The sequence below is a fragment of the Grampus griseus genome (assembly GCF_964374135.1).
Source record: "Grampus griseus genome assembly, chromosome: 1".
NCBI classification, from domain to species: Eukaryota; Metazoa; Chordata; class Mammalia; order Artiodactyla; family Delphinidae; genus Grampus; species Grampus griseus.
In genome coordinates, this window is record NC_139017.1 from 166776379 (window position 1) to 166789662 (window position 13284).

General features: G+C 59.9%; 1 protein-coding gene across 1 annotated transcript in view; it reads left to right on the forward strand.

Annotated features, from left to right (window-relative positions):
• Positions 1-12139, forward strand: part of RAP1GAP (RAP1 GTPase activating protein) — a gene marked incomplete at its 5' end in the record, with an annotated part of 50281 nt that extends 38142 nt beyond the window's left edge. The window contains 13 exons of the mRNA XM_082661793.1: positions 3-158; positions 624-695; positions 1311-1397; positions 1826-1963; positions 3791-3922; positions 5867-6121; positions 6916-7025; positions 7998-8111; positions 9682-9805; positions 10783-10885; positions 11279-11382; positions 11651-11692; positions 12068-12139. Of these exons, the coding sequence (XP_082517919.1) occupies positions 3-158; positions 624-695; positions 1311-1397; positions 1826-1963; positions 3791-3922; positions 5867-6121; positions 6916-7025; positions 7998-8111; positions 9682-9805; positions 10783-10885; positions 11279-11382; positions 11651-11659 (1404 nt within the window). The 3' untranslated portion in view covers positions 11660-11692; positions 12068-12139. The remainder of the gene's footprint in view (positions 1-2; positions 159-623; positions 696-1310; positions 1398-1825; positions 1964-3790; positions 3923-5866; positions 6122-6915; positions 7026-7997; positions 8112-9681; positions 9806-10782; positions 10886-11278; positions 11383-11650; positions 11693-12067) is intronic.
• Between the last annotated feature and the right edge of the window lie 1145 nt (positions 12140-13284).

Here is a 13284-nt window from a genome sequence, read left to right on the forward strand (position 1 = left end):
AGTTGCAGCGGAAGCGGCACATCGGGAACGACATCGTGGCTGTGGTCTTCCAGGACGAGAACACGCCCTTTGTGCCGGACATGATTGCATCCAACTTTCTGCATGCCTATGTGGTGGTGCAGGCCGAGAGTGGAGGCCCCGATGGCCCCCTGTACAAGGTGGGTGATCTCGGAGCTTCCTAAGGGCATCAGCCACCATCCCAGCCCCACCCTCACTCACTGTGAGGCCTCTCTGAGCCTCAGTTTTCCTAACTGTAAGTAGGGGGACTGTCCGGAGGGCTCTGAGCCCCCCTCTTGCTCTGATGATGGAGGAGTCCCATCCCGCCCTCTCTGCCCCCTGAAATCCCTCCCCTCAGAGAGGCTGGTTACCCTCCTCCGCCCCTTAGCCTCCTCCTCCCTCTCCATCCTCATGACTCCTGAGACCCTCCAACCCTTCCCACCACTCAAATTCAGGACCAAGGATGGAGGAGCTGAAATCCTGGGGTTCACCCATCCAATCGGCAGTCACTGAACCTCCCCCGCCAAGGGGCAGCCCTGTGCCCAGCACGGGGCAGGATAGGGAGGTGAATCAGTGGTTTCTGGCTGGTGTGGGGACTCCATGGGGACAGCTGCCCTCCCTTCCAGGTCTCCGTCACTGCGAGAGACGATGTGCCCTTCTTCGGGCCACCCCTCCCGGACCCTGCTGTGTTCAGGAAGGTGAGGGGCAGCCCCCAGCACCCCCCCCCCCCATCATGGGCAGAGCAGGACTAAATGGGTGGGGGCTGAGAGGGTGCACATTCTGCTGTACGAGGTCCTGAAGCCCCACTGTGTGCCAGGGCAGCCGGGCTCCCCTAACTGAGCAGCTGGGGCCTGGCTTTTCTGTTCATCTTGATAAAAACTGTGACTTTATTTTACAACGTCCCAGAACAGACTATATCATTGTTTTACATTTGGTATAGCAGACTCTGTGGCCTTTCCTCACTTCTGTTGTCTTCTTGACAATTTCTACCTTCTTCTAAAATGTTCGGGGAGAGGGGCACACATCTCTCTCACCTCTCAGGAGCCCTCACTTTGAGCCTTGGCTTCGGCACCCCCCAATCCCCCAGACTGAGGCAGTGGGAGACCCCAACCCAGCTCTCCCGAGGGGTGGGCAGCCATGAAGGGCATAGGGCTCACAGGTGCCTGGGCTGGGGAGCTGAGCCCAAGGAGATGCCCTTCTGGGAGTGAAGAGGGCAGCCCGAGGCCCCAGCAGAGCGTGGCTCAGGAGCCCCAGCCCCTTGCCTCTGTGTTCGCCTGACCCCCCTTTCTCTTCTCCACGCTGGGGGCTCCCAGGGGCCTGAGTTCCAGGAATTTTTGCTGACAAAACTGATCAATGCTGAATACGCTTGCTACAAGGCAGAGAAGTTTGCCAAACTAGAGGTGAGTATGGGTTCTTGGGGTTGAATCCCCCACCCCTTAGAATTTCAGCCCCTGGGGAGAGAAGAGCTGTGTTCAGACCTTGGCCTTAGGGAAGGCTGCCTGGGGGAGGACAGATTTACAGATGAGCAGCGTCAGGGTCAGGGGAGAGGAAGTAAGGGTTCATAAGGAATGCTCAGGAGGGCCTTGGAGGTAGGCGGGCTGCCACAGAGGACGCAGTGGAGGAGGGGCGTGGGGACATGAAGTCAGATCTTTGAGGGGCCACGTCGAGCCCTGGGGGCTGCCTGTGCTGCGGAGGGGCCTGAGGGAAGCCGTCTAGGCTTCTGGAGCCCAGGCCCACTTCCCACTCAGAGAAGGTGGCCACGATTGCAAATGTGGGAAGAAGGGCTGATCCCTGGGGTCTCTCCTAACGGCCCCGGCCTGGCCCTCAGGAGCGGACACGGGCCGCCCTCCTGGAGACGCTCTATGAGGAACTGCACATCCACAGCCAGTCCATGATGGGCCTGGGTGGAGACGAGGACAAGATGGAGAACGGCGGCGGGGGCGGCGGCTTCTTCGAGTCCTTCAAGGTGAAGAGCTGGGGTCTACCTGGGTGCGGAGGGGGACGGGTGTGGTTTTCTTGGAATCTGGGCACGTGGTTGGGCTACAGCAGGGGGATGCCGTTAGCTACAAGGTGTGGGGGTGTGGCTAGAGGTGAGCTCACATTGGAGGTGGAGTCGGGTGGGGGCGTGGCTCAGGGTGGAGTCACGGGTGGAGTTAATAGGCGTGAGCTCGGACTAGGTGGGCACGCACCTGGGGTAGAGTTTGGGTGATGGTGAGCCTCTGGGTGGACCTGGGCTTTAGAGTGGGCTTAGACTTGGCGGGGGGGTGGTCTTGGCCTGGGGTAGAGCTGCGGTTGGGAGTTGTAAGGTGGGCTCTGGCTGGGGGAGGAGTTGCTGGTTGGAGGCGGGGCTAAGCTTGGGGGCGGAGTCTGCCTGGGAGCTGTGCTGAAGGTTGGAGCCCTCTGGTGCCAAGGGTGGTGGCTCCCAGGTCAGCAGGCAGAGAAGAGAGGAGGAAGCCTCTGTCCTGACCGAGAGAAAGAAACAGAGGTCAGGGAAGGGAGGTGAACGAGGGGCTATAGGAGAGGGACCTGGTCTGCATGACCTTAGGCCGTGTGACCCACCCTGGCTATCTCTAGTTTAGCTTAGTGTTAAGAGCAGAGACACCCTGGGTTCAAATCCCAGCTCTGCCACTTACCACCAGCTTGAGCATTCTCTGAGCCTCAGGTTTTCTAATCTGTTGTTTAGGGTAATGGCAACTTACCTCATAACAACTGTTGAGAATTATTTGTGAAGCAGTTAGATCAGTGTAATCTAAGTTAAGAAGCAAAATGCAAAGCCCTGCCCATCTACCTCAGCAACTACCATCCAAAGTGAGAGACAGAGGAGGAGAGAGTTCCTCTTCCCCCCACAGGGCCTGGACTCCCCCAGGCTGCAGGTCCCCAGGCGGTGGCCTCTTTGCCACTGTGTCCTCCACCCACAGGAGGAGGACTGCCCATCCTCCAGGTGCCCAGCAGGCTGTTGGGGCCTCACATTTACCCCAGGGCAGGCCACAAAGTTGGAGGTGTGGGTTTGCGTAAGAGGATTAGCCCAGCTGCCCAGGCCTGCCTTGGGCTGAGGCGAACAGAACGTCTTTGAGAAAGAGGCTTGAAGAGAGCCCTGCCTCTGCTCACTGGAGACAGGGAGTGGGTGGGAGGAACACGGACCTGGGGTGTCTTCTCTGAGGGGGCCTCCAGTGATCCCACATCTGGTGAGTGCTGGATAGTGGACCGGGCTTAAGTTACAGACCTTCTTCGAGGCAGCGGAGCCCACGGTCAAGGGTTTGGGTTTGGCATCTGGGTTCCAGCCCCACCTCTGCTTCATCACGTGTAAAATGGGCTTGGTGGCCGTGCCTGCTCCCTGGGGCGGATTGAGTGAGAGCGAATGTAAAGTACCCGGCCCTGAAGTGAGCGTTCAGTGCAGACTGACTGACAAAAGTGAGGCACGGAGGGAGGGAGGGAGGGAAGAAAAGCAAGGAAGAAACAAGCCCTGAGAGACGCTAGAAGGAGGGAACTGGGGTTTCTGGAGGTCTCTCTGTGCACGCTTTTGCTCATGACCCAGCGTCCTCTGCGGGCTTTACAACAACTGCACGACCGGCCATGAGGCTCAGAGGCTCAGAGGCGTGGGGTGGCTTGCCCAAGGTGACCCAGGAAGTTGGTGGCAGAGTCAAGGCCCACACTACCCTTGGCACATGTGGACCTGACTCTTGTGTGGTCTCATGGGAAGGAACTTCCTGGGGTCACCGAGATTGGCATCAGTGGCTCCTGGGTTTCCCTGAGGGGGTGGGGCCTTAGGAAACCCCTACCGCCACCTCCGCAGCGGGTCATCCGGAGCCGCAGCCAGTCCATGGATGCCATGGGACTGAGCAACAAGAAGCCCAACACGGTGTCCACCAGCCACAGCGGGAGCTTTGCGCCCAACAACCCGGACCTGGCCAAGGCGGCTGGAATAGTGAGTGCCCTCCCCCAGGGGCCCCGCCTCCCCCCGCTGCCCTGCTGTCCGAGGGCTCATCCTGGGCTCTAGGCTAGGTCTAGCCACTGCCCTCCATGGGGTCAGGTGCCCAGGCTGTGACACTGGGATGCTGAGAGCCTGCAGCCCCCTCCCCAGCTCCTCGGCCCGCCCCACCTCCTGGCCCCTTATTCAGCTGTGTCTGTTCTGGGGCAGCTTCCGTGTCCCATTCCTTATGAAGCACCTGCTGTCTGTCGTATGCTGGGGATCGGGCTGCTGTGTGGACACCTCCTGTCAAGCCTTGAGTTTCTGGGAGCACCTACTGTGTGTCAGGCTGTGGGCACGCACTGTGTGTCAGGACCTGGATTTCTGTGTGAGCATCTGCTGTGTGCCTGGCTCTGAGATGCTGGTGGGTACCGCTGTGTGTCCAGACTTGGGCTGCTGTGTGAGCACCTACTGTGTGTTAGGACCCGGGCTGCTGTGTGGACAGGTACTTTGTGAGCACCTACTGTGGGCCCAGCCCTGAGATTCTGTGAGCACCTATTGTATGTCAGATCCTGGGCTACTGCGTGGACCTAACTCTGTAAGCGTCTGCTGTGTGCCCAGCCCTGAGCTGCTGTATGAGAATCTACCATGTGTCAGGAAATGGACTGCTGTGATAAGCCCTGGATATCAGTGAATACCTTCTCTGTGTCAGGAGATGAGCTGCGTGAGCACCCATTATGTGCCAGGGCCTCTGTGGTTGTGCCCACCTGTTGTGTGTCAGGACCTGGGCTTCTGTGTGAGCCTCTCCTGAGTGAGCACCTACTGTGTGATTACTTCCTGTCTGCCAGGCTCTGCGGGATTCTGCTACTAACACTCAGGGGGTGTGCTGGGCACAAAGGCTGAATGAGGCCCTCAACTGTGGGCCAGTCTGCTTTCCACTGCCCAGTGGTCACCCCCAGCACTGCACCTACTGCTCCGCTGCCCCTTCCCCATCCATCTTTCCCTCCTTCCTTCCATCCAGCTGTCCTTCCATCCATCCGTCTGTCCGTCCATCCATCCATTCACCCACCCACCCATCATTTACTGACTGACTGCTGCATGCCAAGCAAGCCCTGTGCTCGGTGCTGTGAGGCTGTGTCATGTGGCAGGAGGGACCCCCTCCACCCCACCCCTGCCCCATGGGCTGACCTGGCCAGGGAGGCAGGGCGAGTCCTCTGTGTTCCAGCAGTCACCAAGCCCACTGTCACTGGAGAAGCAGGCCCACCCTCCTCCAACCCCAATTCACTAGCCACTCCCTTCCTTCCCCGCCAGAGTGGCCCAGCCTCCTGTGGGTGGCTGTAGAGGGGCCCCAGGGACAGGGCCAGACCAGCAGCACCCACCGTGGCAGTAACCAGACCCATTTCTGTTTTTGTTTTTGCACAACTGTCCCCTCTCTTCATGTTGCTTCCTTTTCCTTCCACTCTGTCCTCGTTACTTGTTTTCCCTTCCCTTTTTCTCTTCCCCTCCTCCACCCCCTGCCTCCCTCCACCTTCTTGCACTTGTGTATTCTGTCCTCTTGCACCTGTCTTTTTACTCCCTCTCCTCTTTCAAACTGTTTTCGCCCTTGATTTTTCCTTTGTGCCTGCCCCTCCCTCTCCGTCTCTGTCCGTCTTGCTCACCGGGTCCATCTCTGTGTCTGTCTCTCCGTGTTTCACTCTGCACCCCTTCTCATGTGACTGTCAATCTCTCTCCTCTGTTCTCTCTGTGTCTCCTCCCACCTCTTCTCTCCTTCCCTTCCCCGGCCTTGTCTCTCTCAATCCCCTGCCCCGCTCTCTTCTTTGTCCCTGTCTGTCTGTGTCTGTCTGTCTTTCCCTCCTTTCCCTGTCTCATTTCTCTGTGCCTCCCCCTCCCGCCATCTCTGTCTCTCTGACTCTCTCTATGCCTGTCTCTCTTTCTCTGCTCCCACCCTCTGCTGCTTGCCAGTCATTGCTTATTCCTGGGAAAAGTGCGAGTAGATTCGGACGCCGGGGCAGTGCCATAGGCATAGGAACCGTGGAAGAGGTTGTCGTCCGCGGGGCCGCCGTCTCTGGAGGCTGCCTGCACGCGCTGTTCTCTGCTCGCCCTCAGGACGGAGGCCATATTGGGGACGTTGCCCCCCTCCCCCCGGGACAGGCCCGAGGGCTGGCAGGATGGAGTGCCAGCAGCTCTGATGGCGCTCAGCACCTGCTTTGGGGCCTGGCACCTGTGCCAGTGCCAGTGCCCCCCCCCCCACCAGGGGCTCTGGCCCTGCCCTGACCCCTGGGACTCTGGCCCAGTCCCTGCCTTTAGGATCTGGTACCTAGAGACCCTCTGTCCAGCTGCACGTCCCCCAATATCGCCAGTTCTGCATGGAGCGCCACCGCCCTCCTCTGCCCTAACTCCCTGTCCTGACCATGAACTGGCCTGGGGGTTTCTGCCCATCTGTGCCTCCATGGGGCCCACCTTCCCACCTCCCCAGAGAAATGGGGGACATGCTTCTGGTGCCTGGGGCATCCGACCATTGTATATGTGTAACCTGGGCTCGGGGGCATCTTCCAACTGCTGGGCCAGAACCTCCCCCAGCCAGTTTGGAGATTCCGAGGTGTAGCAGGGGGCAGGGGCTTGGGTTGCCTCACCCGCTCTCTCCCCGCTGCCCGTAGGCTGCAGGTCCCATGAAGTCCTGGGGGCAAAGAGGCAGCAGTCATTCTGAGGACTTGGCCTCCTCCAGTCCCAGCCCAGAGTGGCTGTCCAGCTCCCTCAGGCTTCTGCTCTTCTCCTGGACTAAGATGCTGGGTCCAGACCTGCTGTGTGACCTCAGGGGGGCCTTTGCCCTCTCTGGGCCTGTTTCCTTATCTGTAAATTAGAACGGCCCTCTCTGGAGATGGACAGTTCTCTCATTTTTCTTGCTCATTGTCTCTGCTTCAGGGCCTGGGCAGCAGGGCCCCAGGGTGGCATGTGGGGGGCACAGGGGCTCCTGGAGCAGGTGGGTACTGAGTTGGGACCTCTCCCCGCAGTCCCTGATTGTCCCTGGAAAGAGCCCCACCAGGAAGAAGTCGGGCCCGTTCGGCTCACGCCGCAGCAGTGCCATCGGCATTGAGAACATACAGGAGGTGCAGGAGAAAAGGTGGGTGCAGCAGAGAGGGTAGGATGGCGTCCTGCGTCTCCTCTGGCTCCCCCCGACCCCCGTTCAGTGGCAAAGCACAGCAGGCAAGAGGGAGCTCCCACCCTTCTCCCCCTCTGTCCCCACCGGTGACAGCTACATGGTCAAGTCCCTGCTCTGCGTCAGGCACCACGGCCAGCTCGTCACCTAACATGAAGCCCTATCATCCAGTCCCAGCTCTGCCGGCTCCCAGGGGGTCACACCTTGCACATCAAGGAGCCACAGGTCAAGGGGTCAGGGGCCTGCCCAGGTCGCACAGCTGGTGAGGGGCAGAGCTGGGATTTGAGGCCTGGTCCATGGAGGTCTGTAAGTGCATCTGTGTGGGCGGGGTGTGGACAGCACACCGTATTACCAGCAGAGAGCCTCCGGGAAGCAGAGGATAGTTCCTGGGTGTGAGTCCTGTCTCCACCACACTGGGGCTGTGTGACCTTGGGAAAGTCACTGTCCCTCTCTGAGCCTCACTGTCCCAATCTGAAAAATGGGGATAAGAACACAACCAACGGCATGGTGCTGCTGCGCCGGGTGGAGTGGGGTGCAGTGCATGTGAAGCAGGGAGCAGGTGCACTGAGGCCTCAGGAGTGGAGCTGGCATTGTCCTCAAAGGCAAGAGAGCCCAGAATCCCATGAACCCAGGGTTCGAGTCTTGGCTTCGCCATGTCCTAGCTGCGTGTCCCTGAGCAGGTTCCTTCCCATCTCTGGACTCCAGTTTCCTTATCCATAACAGGGTCTTCAGTAGGTGCTCCCACAGCACCTGCCCCCTCCTTGGCCAGGCCAGCCCAGGAGCTGCAGGGACTGCTCTGGGTCTGGCCCCTGAGGATGTAGGGTGTGGGTACAAGGCAGGAGGCACCCAAGACCTCCTCTCACCACCTGGGCCTCCTTCTACCCTTGATGCCAGGCCTGGTGCTGAATCCCCCCGCTGCCCCCATGTGCCCCGCAGGGAGAGCCCCCCAGCTGGCCAGAAGACCCCAGACAGCGGGCACGTCTCACAGGAGCCCAAGTCGGAGAACTCATCCACTCAGAGCTCCCCAGAGATGCCCACGACCAAAAACAGGTTGGGGCTCGGGGCATGCTGAGCCGGGGGGCTTGGGTGTGGTGGGCCCATTCTTTCTACCCCCTGTCTGGGCCCAGGCCTGCCAGGAGTGTTGACACAGCCATACCATGGCGGCAGGGTGCCTGATTACTCTCCTAGGTCCTCCTTTGACACACACCCGCTGAGCACTTTGTGCATGCCAAGCTCTGCAAGACAGCAGTGAGCTGGACATACACGGCCCCTGCCTCGTGGAGCTGACAGTCCAGCGTAACATAACCTAATAAGCTACTTCCAGATAGTGATGATAGAAAAATAGAGCAGAGGATATGATGAAGAATGAGTAGGGGTGGAGCGTTAGGTGGGTGCTCAGGGAAGACATCTACCAAGGGTTGGGATTTGAATTGGGAGCTGAGTGAGGAGTCAGCCCTGTTAGGTCTGACTTACAGTGGCATGGCAGAGGGAAGAGGGTTTCAGGTAAGAGACACGGCAAGTGCAAAGGCCCTGAGGCATGCTTGGTGCAGTTGGAGCTGAAGGAGTGAGGCTGGGCCCAGGCGGACACCGGTAGTGGAGGGGATGAGGGTGGAGAGGCGGGTGGGGGCTAGGTCACGGCTTTGAAGGCCATGTGAGAACTTTGAGACTGGCAAGGAGGCTTTGGAAGATTTTCGTTAAGAGGAGCAGTGGTGCTTTAACAAGCTGACTGTGGTCACCATGTGAAGGCTCTGAGGGTGGGGGCAGGAGCAGAAGCAGGGAGGCCAGCCAGGAGGCTGCCCCTCCGTTCAGTGCTTATTGGCTGAGCCCCTTCTGTGCTGGCTGCCGGGGGTGAGGGGGCTGCTGAGAGGACCCGGCCTGGGCTGAAGAGTCAGGCAAGTGAACAGAGAAGCAGGAGAGGGCCACAGGGACAGGGAGAGACAAAGCTCAGCAGAGAGGGTCATTCCCACAGCAAGGAAGAATCAGTGAGGGCCTCCTTGAGTGGCGACCCCTGGCTGGTTTTCCAAAGGTAAATTTACTTTTTTGGGATTTGAGGGAAGGAGTGAGACTCCAGGCAGGAGACACAAAGGCCCTGAGCATGGGACAAAATTGTGAGAGAGTTAAAAGAGAGTAGACTGTGGAGTTGGCAGGCCTGGGTCCTGCCGGTTCTCCCACCTATGGCTGCGTGACCTCGGGCCGTGTGCCCATCCTCTCTGTGCCTCGGTGTCTGCTCCTCTGTAAGGTGGGTCTAATAATGGTAGCAATGAGATAACTAGGGAAAAAGCACTTAGAACAGTGCCTGGCACAGAGCAAACCTGCACTAGATGGCAGTATTGTTGTTAATAGTTACGATTGAGCATCCAGCCAAGGAAGTTGGACTTTATCTGGGGCAGTGGGGATCCAGGAGGGGGAATTGAGCAGGGGAGGGGCATGATAGGGTCTGCGTGTTAGCAAGGACAGTGGCATTGGGGAGGCTCAGAGGCCCAGGGAGCTGTAAGAGACCAAAAAGGCACTTGGCTGGCTGCAGGCTGGGCCGCCCTGGGCCGGGAGGGCAGGGGCATGGGGTCTTGGCCCAGGAGGTGCCCAGTGTGGATGCTGGCTGATAGGATGCTGTCTGTGGCAGAGCGGAGACAGCAGCTCAGAGAGCAGAAGTGCTGAAGGACTTCTCCCGCTCCTCGTCCAGTGCCAGCAGCTTCGCCAGCGTCGTGGAGGAAGCAGAGGGTGTGGACGGGGATGATACAGGCCTGGTGAGAGGCCCAGGGAGGGGAGGTGCCCCACAACGGCCTGAAAGGGGTGCTCTTTGATCCCTGGAGATGCTCTGGGTGGAAGCATGAGGTTGGGTGTGGTTGAGTTGTGATCAAGGGACTCAGCCCAAAGGATTAATGCAGACTGACCTTCTCTTACTCTAAAGCCTTCCGTGGCTCCCCGGTACCCCCCACAGCCCAATCTCTGAGGCCATCTAGCCCCTCCCTCCCCACCCTCGTCTCTTACCACTTCAGCCATTCTGCCCTCCTTTGTAGTCCCCCAAACCAACCAGGCTTACTCTACTTCTGGGCCTTTGCACACGCCATTCCTCTGTCTGGAGCACTACCTGCTTCCTCCTTCCCACTTTGTCTGACTGACTCATATTCATCCTTCTCAATTCAGCCTCATGTCACCTCCTCCTGAAAGCCTGCCTTCCTGGTCCCAGGGTAGGTTAGGAGCCCCCTTTACACTCTCATAGACCCTGGGCTCTGTCCTTGGAACCTGTCTGTCATGCTTCACTCAACAGTCCTTTGGCGAGCGCTGTTCCTTGCCACGCCCCGTGCCAGGTGCTGCGTGGGCAGAGGGGACAGTGCAGACCAAGGCCCTGCCCTGTGGGGCTTGGACTAGTCTCTTCACAGCCTGTCTCTCCTCTCCTCTTCAAGCTCTCGGAGGGCTGGGACCTTTCCCGATTTCTCTCGGTGGCTTGGCTCACGAGAACATCAATGTTTGCTGAATGAATGAATGGGAGCGCATGTGCGCGTGTGCACGCGCGCCCCTGGGTCTGTGTCTGTTCCCACTCTGTCCTCCTTTGGTCCTCCCTGGGGCAGACATTGCTGGGCCCTCATCCTCTTTGCAGAGGGGCAAGGGTGGGGGGTTGTGGATTGCAGCGGCGAGGGGCTGGTGAGGAGGGGAGAGGGCAGCCAAGCCAGTGCCATGGCCAAGGGCTGACCTCCCTCTCTCTCTCCTTCCCCATCCCCAGGAGAGTGTCTCATCCTCGGGGACGCCCCACAAGCGGGACTCCTTCATCTATAGCACGTGGCTGGAGGACAGTGTCAGCACCACAAGTGGGGGCAGCTCCCCAGGTACTGGCCAGGGCCAGCTTCCCCCGCCACAAGCAGGGCCAGTCTTGTGGTGGGCAGGGGACAGGGCTGGGCACAGAGGGTCAAAAGCAGTTCTCAGGGCCCAGGTGGTGGGTGTGTGATGGGACTGCCCCTGACATGGGGACAGTGGGCTGGTCATTATCCAGCCTAGGGTGGTTGGTGGCTTGGAGGGCTGGTGGTTTCCAGAAAGGCCTTGGAGGGTGATGCAGGAAGGGGGGAGGGGGGCGGTAAAGAAGGGAGTTAAGGGTGGGAGTCCCAGAGGGAGGGGCTCGGTGGGGTTGGGGAGCACTGGTGCCGACCGCCCATCCATGCCCCCCGTCTCCCTGGTGCCTCCCCGCGGCCAGTGAGGTGGCTCCCTCCTGCCTCCCTCCCCAGGCCCCTCTCGGTCACCCCACCCAGACGCCGGCAAGTCGGGGGACCCTGCATGTCCCGAGATCAAGATCCAGCTGGAAGCATCTGAACAGCACATGCCCCAGCTGGTACGCACAGCCCCCAGGGGCCTGGCCACGGTGGGGAGGGGTGGCCTGGAGCCTGGCCCTATGGGGAGCCCTACCTGGGAGGGAGATTGGCTGTTGGGGAGAGGCATCAAAGCGACCAGGGGTCCCCAGGGATGGGGGCTGGACCAAGGGCCCCCCTTAATCCTGGGGGGCTGGGCTCGTCCAGCCTGGGCACAGCCAGTGACTTCTGCCTGCGTGTATCTTCCATGTCATCTGTCCTGTCACCTGCATTGCCGCCATCTCTGTGCAGGGCTGTTAGCCAGGATGCCCCTCTGAAGGTGACACTGAGCAGGTCAGTACCAGCCCCCAGCTTCTGTTTGGTGGGGAGAGGGCGGGGGTGGGCCAGCTTCTCTGTCTTCCTCTGTCACCTCTCTTGGGTGAGAGCTATGTATCTAGGTTTGAGTCCTCTGCCACTCAATTGCTAGGTGACCGCGGGCCTCAGTTTCCCTATCTGTACAATGGGGCTAATAAATGCTGCCTCACCTCTGCCCATGAGTTTCTGGGAGGATCTGATGGGAGCCTGAAAGGGACTTGGGAATTTTTGGGAGGGAGGGGTCTAGGGGGTTCCCAGTGGGATGGAAAGACCCAGAGCCTGGAACTCCAAGGGTGGGCCCTTCCGCATCTGTCCCCCTGCTTCACGGTGCCTCCGTCTCCCCTTACCCTGCAGATGAGGCCACAGAAGCACAAGGTGAAGATGCTGTGTCAAATCCAGGCAGACGGGACCTCTGCCCCCGAGGCCAGCACCAGCCTGTGGGCTGCCCCTCGCCTCGCCAGCCCTCCTCCTGGCCCACTGTCTGGGCTGTCTCTGCAGGGCGGAGCCATCCAGACCTGGGAGCGGGGAAGCTGCTGGCACCATCCCCACCCCCTGGGCTGGGGGGCCGGCTGGGGCAGGGAGTGGTCACTTGAAACAGGACTCCAGGCCTGGCCATCCATCACCCCTGGATGTCCCTCTGGACTCAGGGGGAGTGAGCTGGAAGGGGGGGGTTGAGACATCTCAGTGCATACAGAGCCTACTGTGGAGGCCGTGGGATGTGAGGTGTGGTAGAATGAGCACTGGGCTGGGAGTCCTAAGTCCTAGCTTTTAATTTGGGTTCTGCTCTGTGACTATGGGCAAATCACTCTCCCTCTCTGGGCGCCTCTGCTATAAATGGACAAGATTATTTCAGAGGTCACTGAAGCCTGTGAGTCCATGCACCTGCCCCAGAATGGAGGATCGTCGTCCTAGAGACCTCCCATCACCCTACCCTGCTTCTTGGGGTTCCTGGGGCCCCCGGTGGGCCGAGGCTGTGCCCATTGCCCCTCCTGGACCCTCAGTCTCTACCGCAGATCTGCCGATGCCCTGTCCACTGCCTCCACGACAGACGAGTGACCCGCTTGTGGGGGAAGTGGGAGCTGCCTGGCTCCTCAGCCAGCACCCAGCTTAACCCCTGCCTTCCCATGCTCCTGGGCACGCCGGGCCGAGGGGTCTCAGCTGGCTAGAGTTATGGGCCGCACCTTCGCGCCACCCTCACCCACCACGGAGGGGGCAGCCAGGCACAGCTGCTGTGAGTCCACATCCTTGTGTGCGTCTGTCCACACTTTTTAGGCGCCACGCCAAAGGCCAGCCTCCTGGCCCCAACACCCATTTTGGAAGCCCCCCGTGGCCGTGTGTATGTCAGTAACAGTTGTACAAAATAAATTCTATTTATCGCTATTGTACCCCGAGTCGGGTGTGGCTTCACGTGACCCCGCCCCCCACCCGGATCAACCGGACAGATCTCAGTGGCACCGCGGTGGCTAGGGAGAGCCTATTCACCCCCCGAATCAGCAGCTGGGTCTGCGAGCACCTCCAGGGCCAAGCCGCAGGCTCCGTGACCACCAGCTCTGGCTTCCCCGCCATGGCCC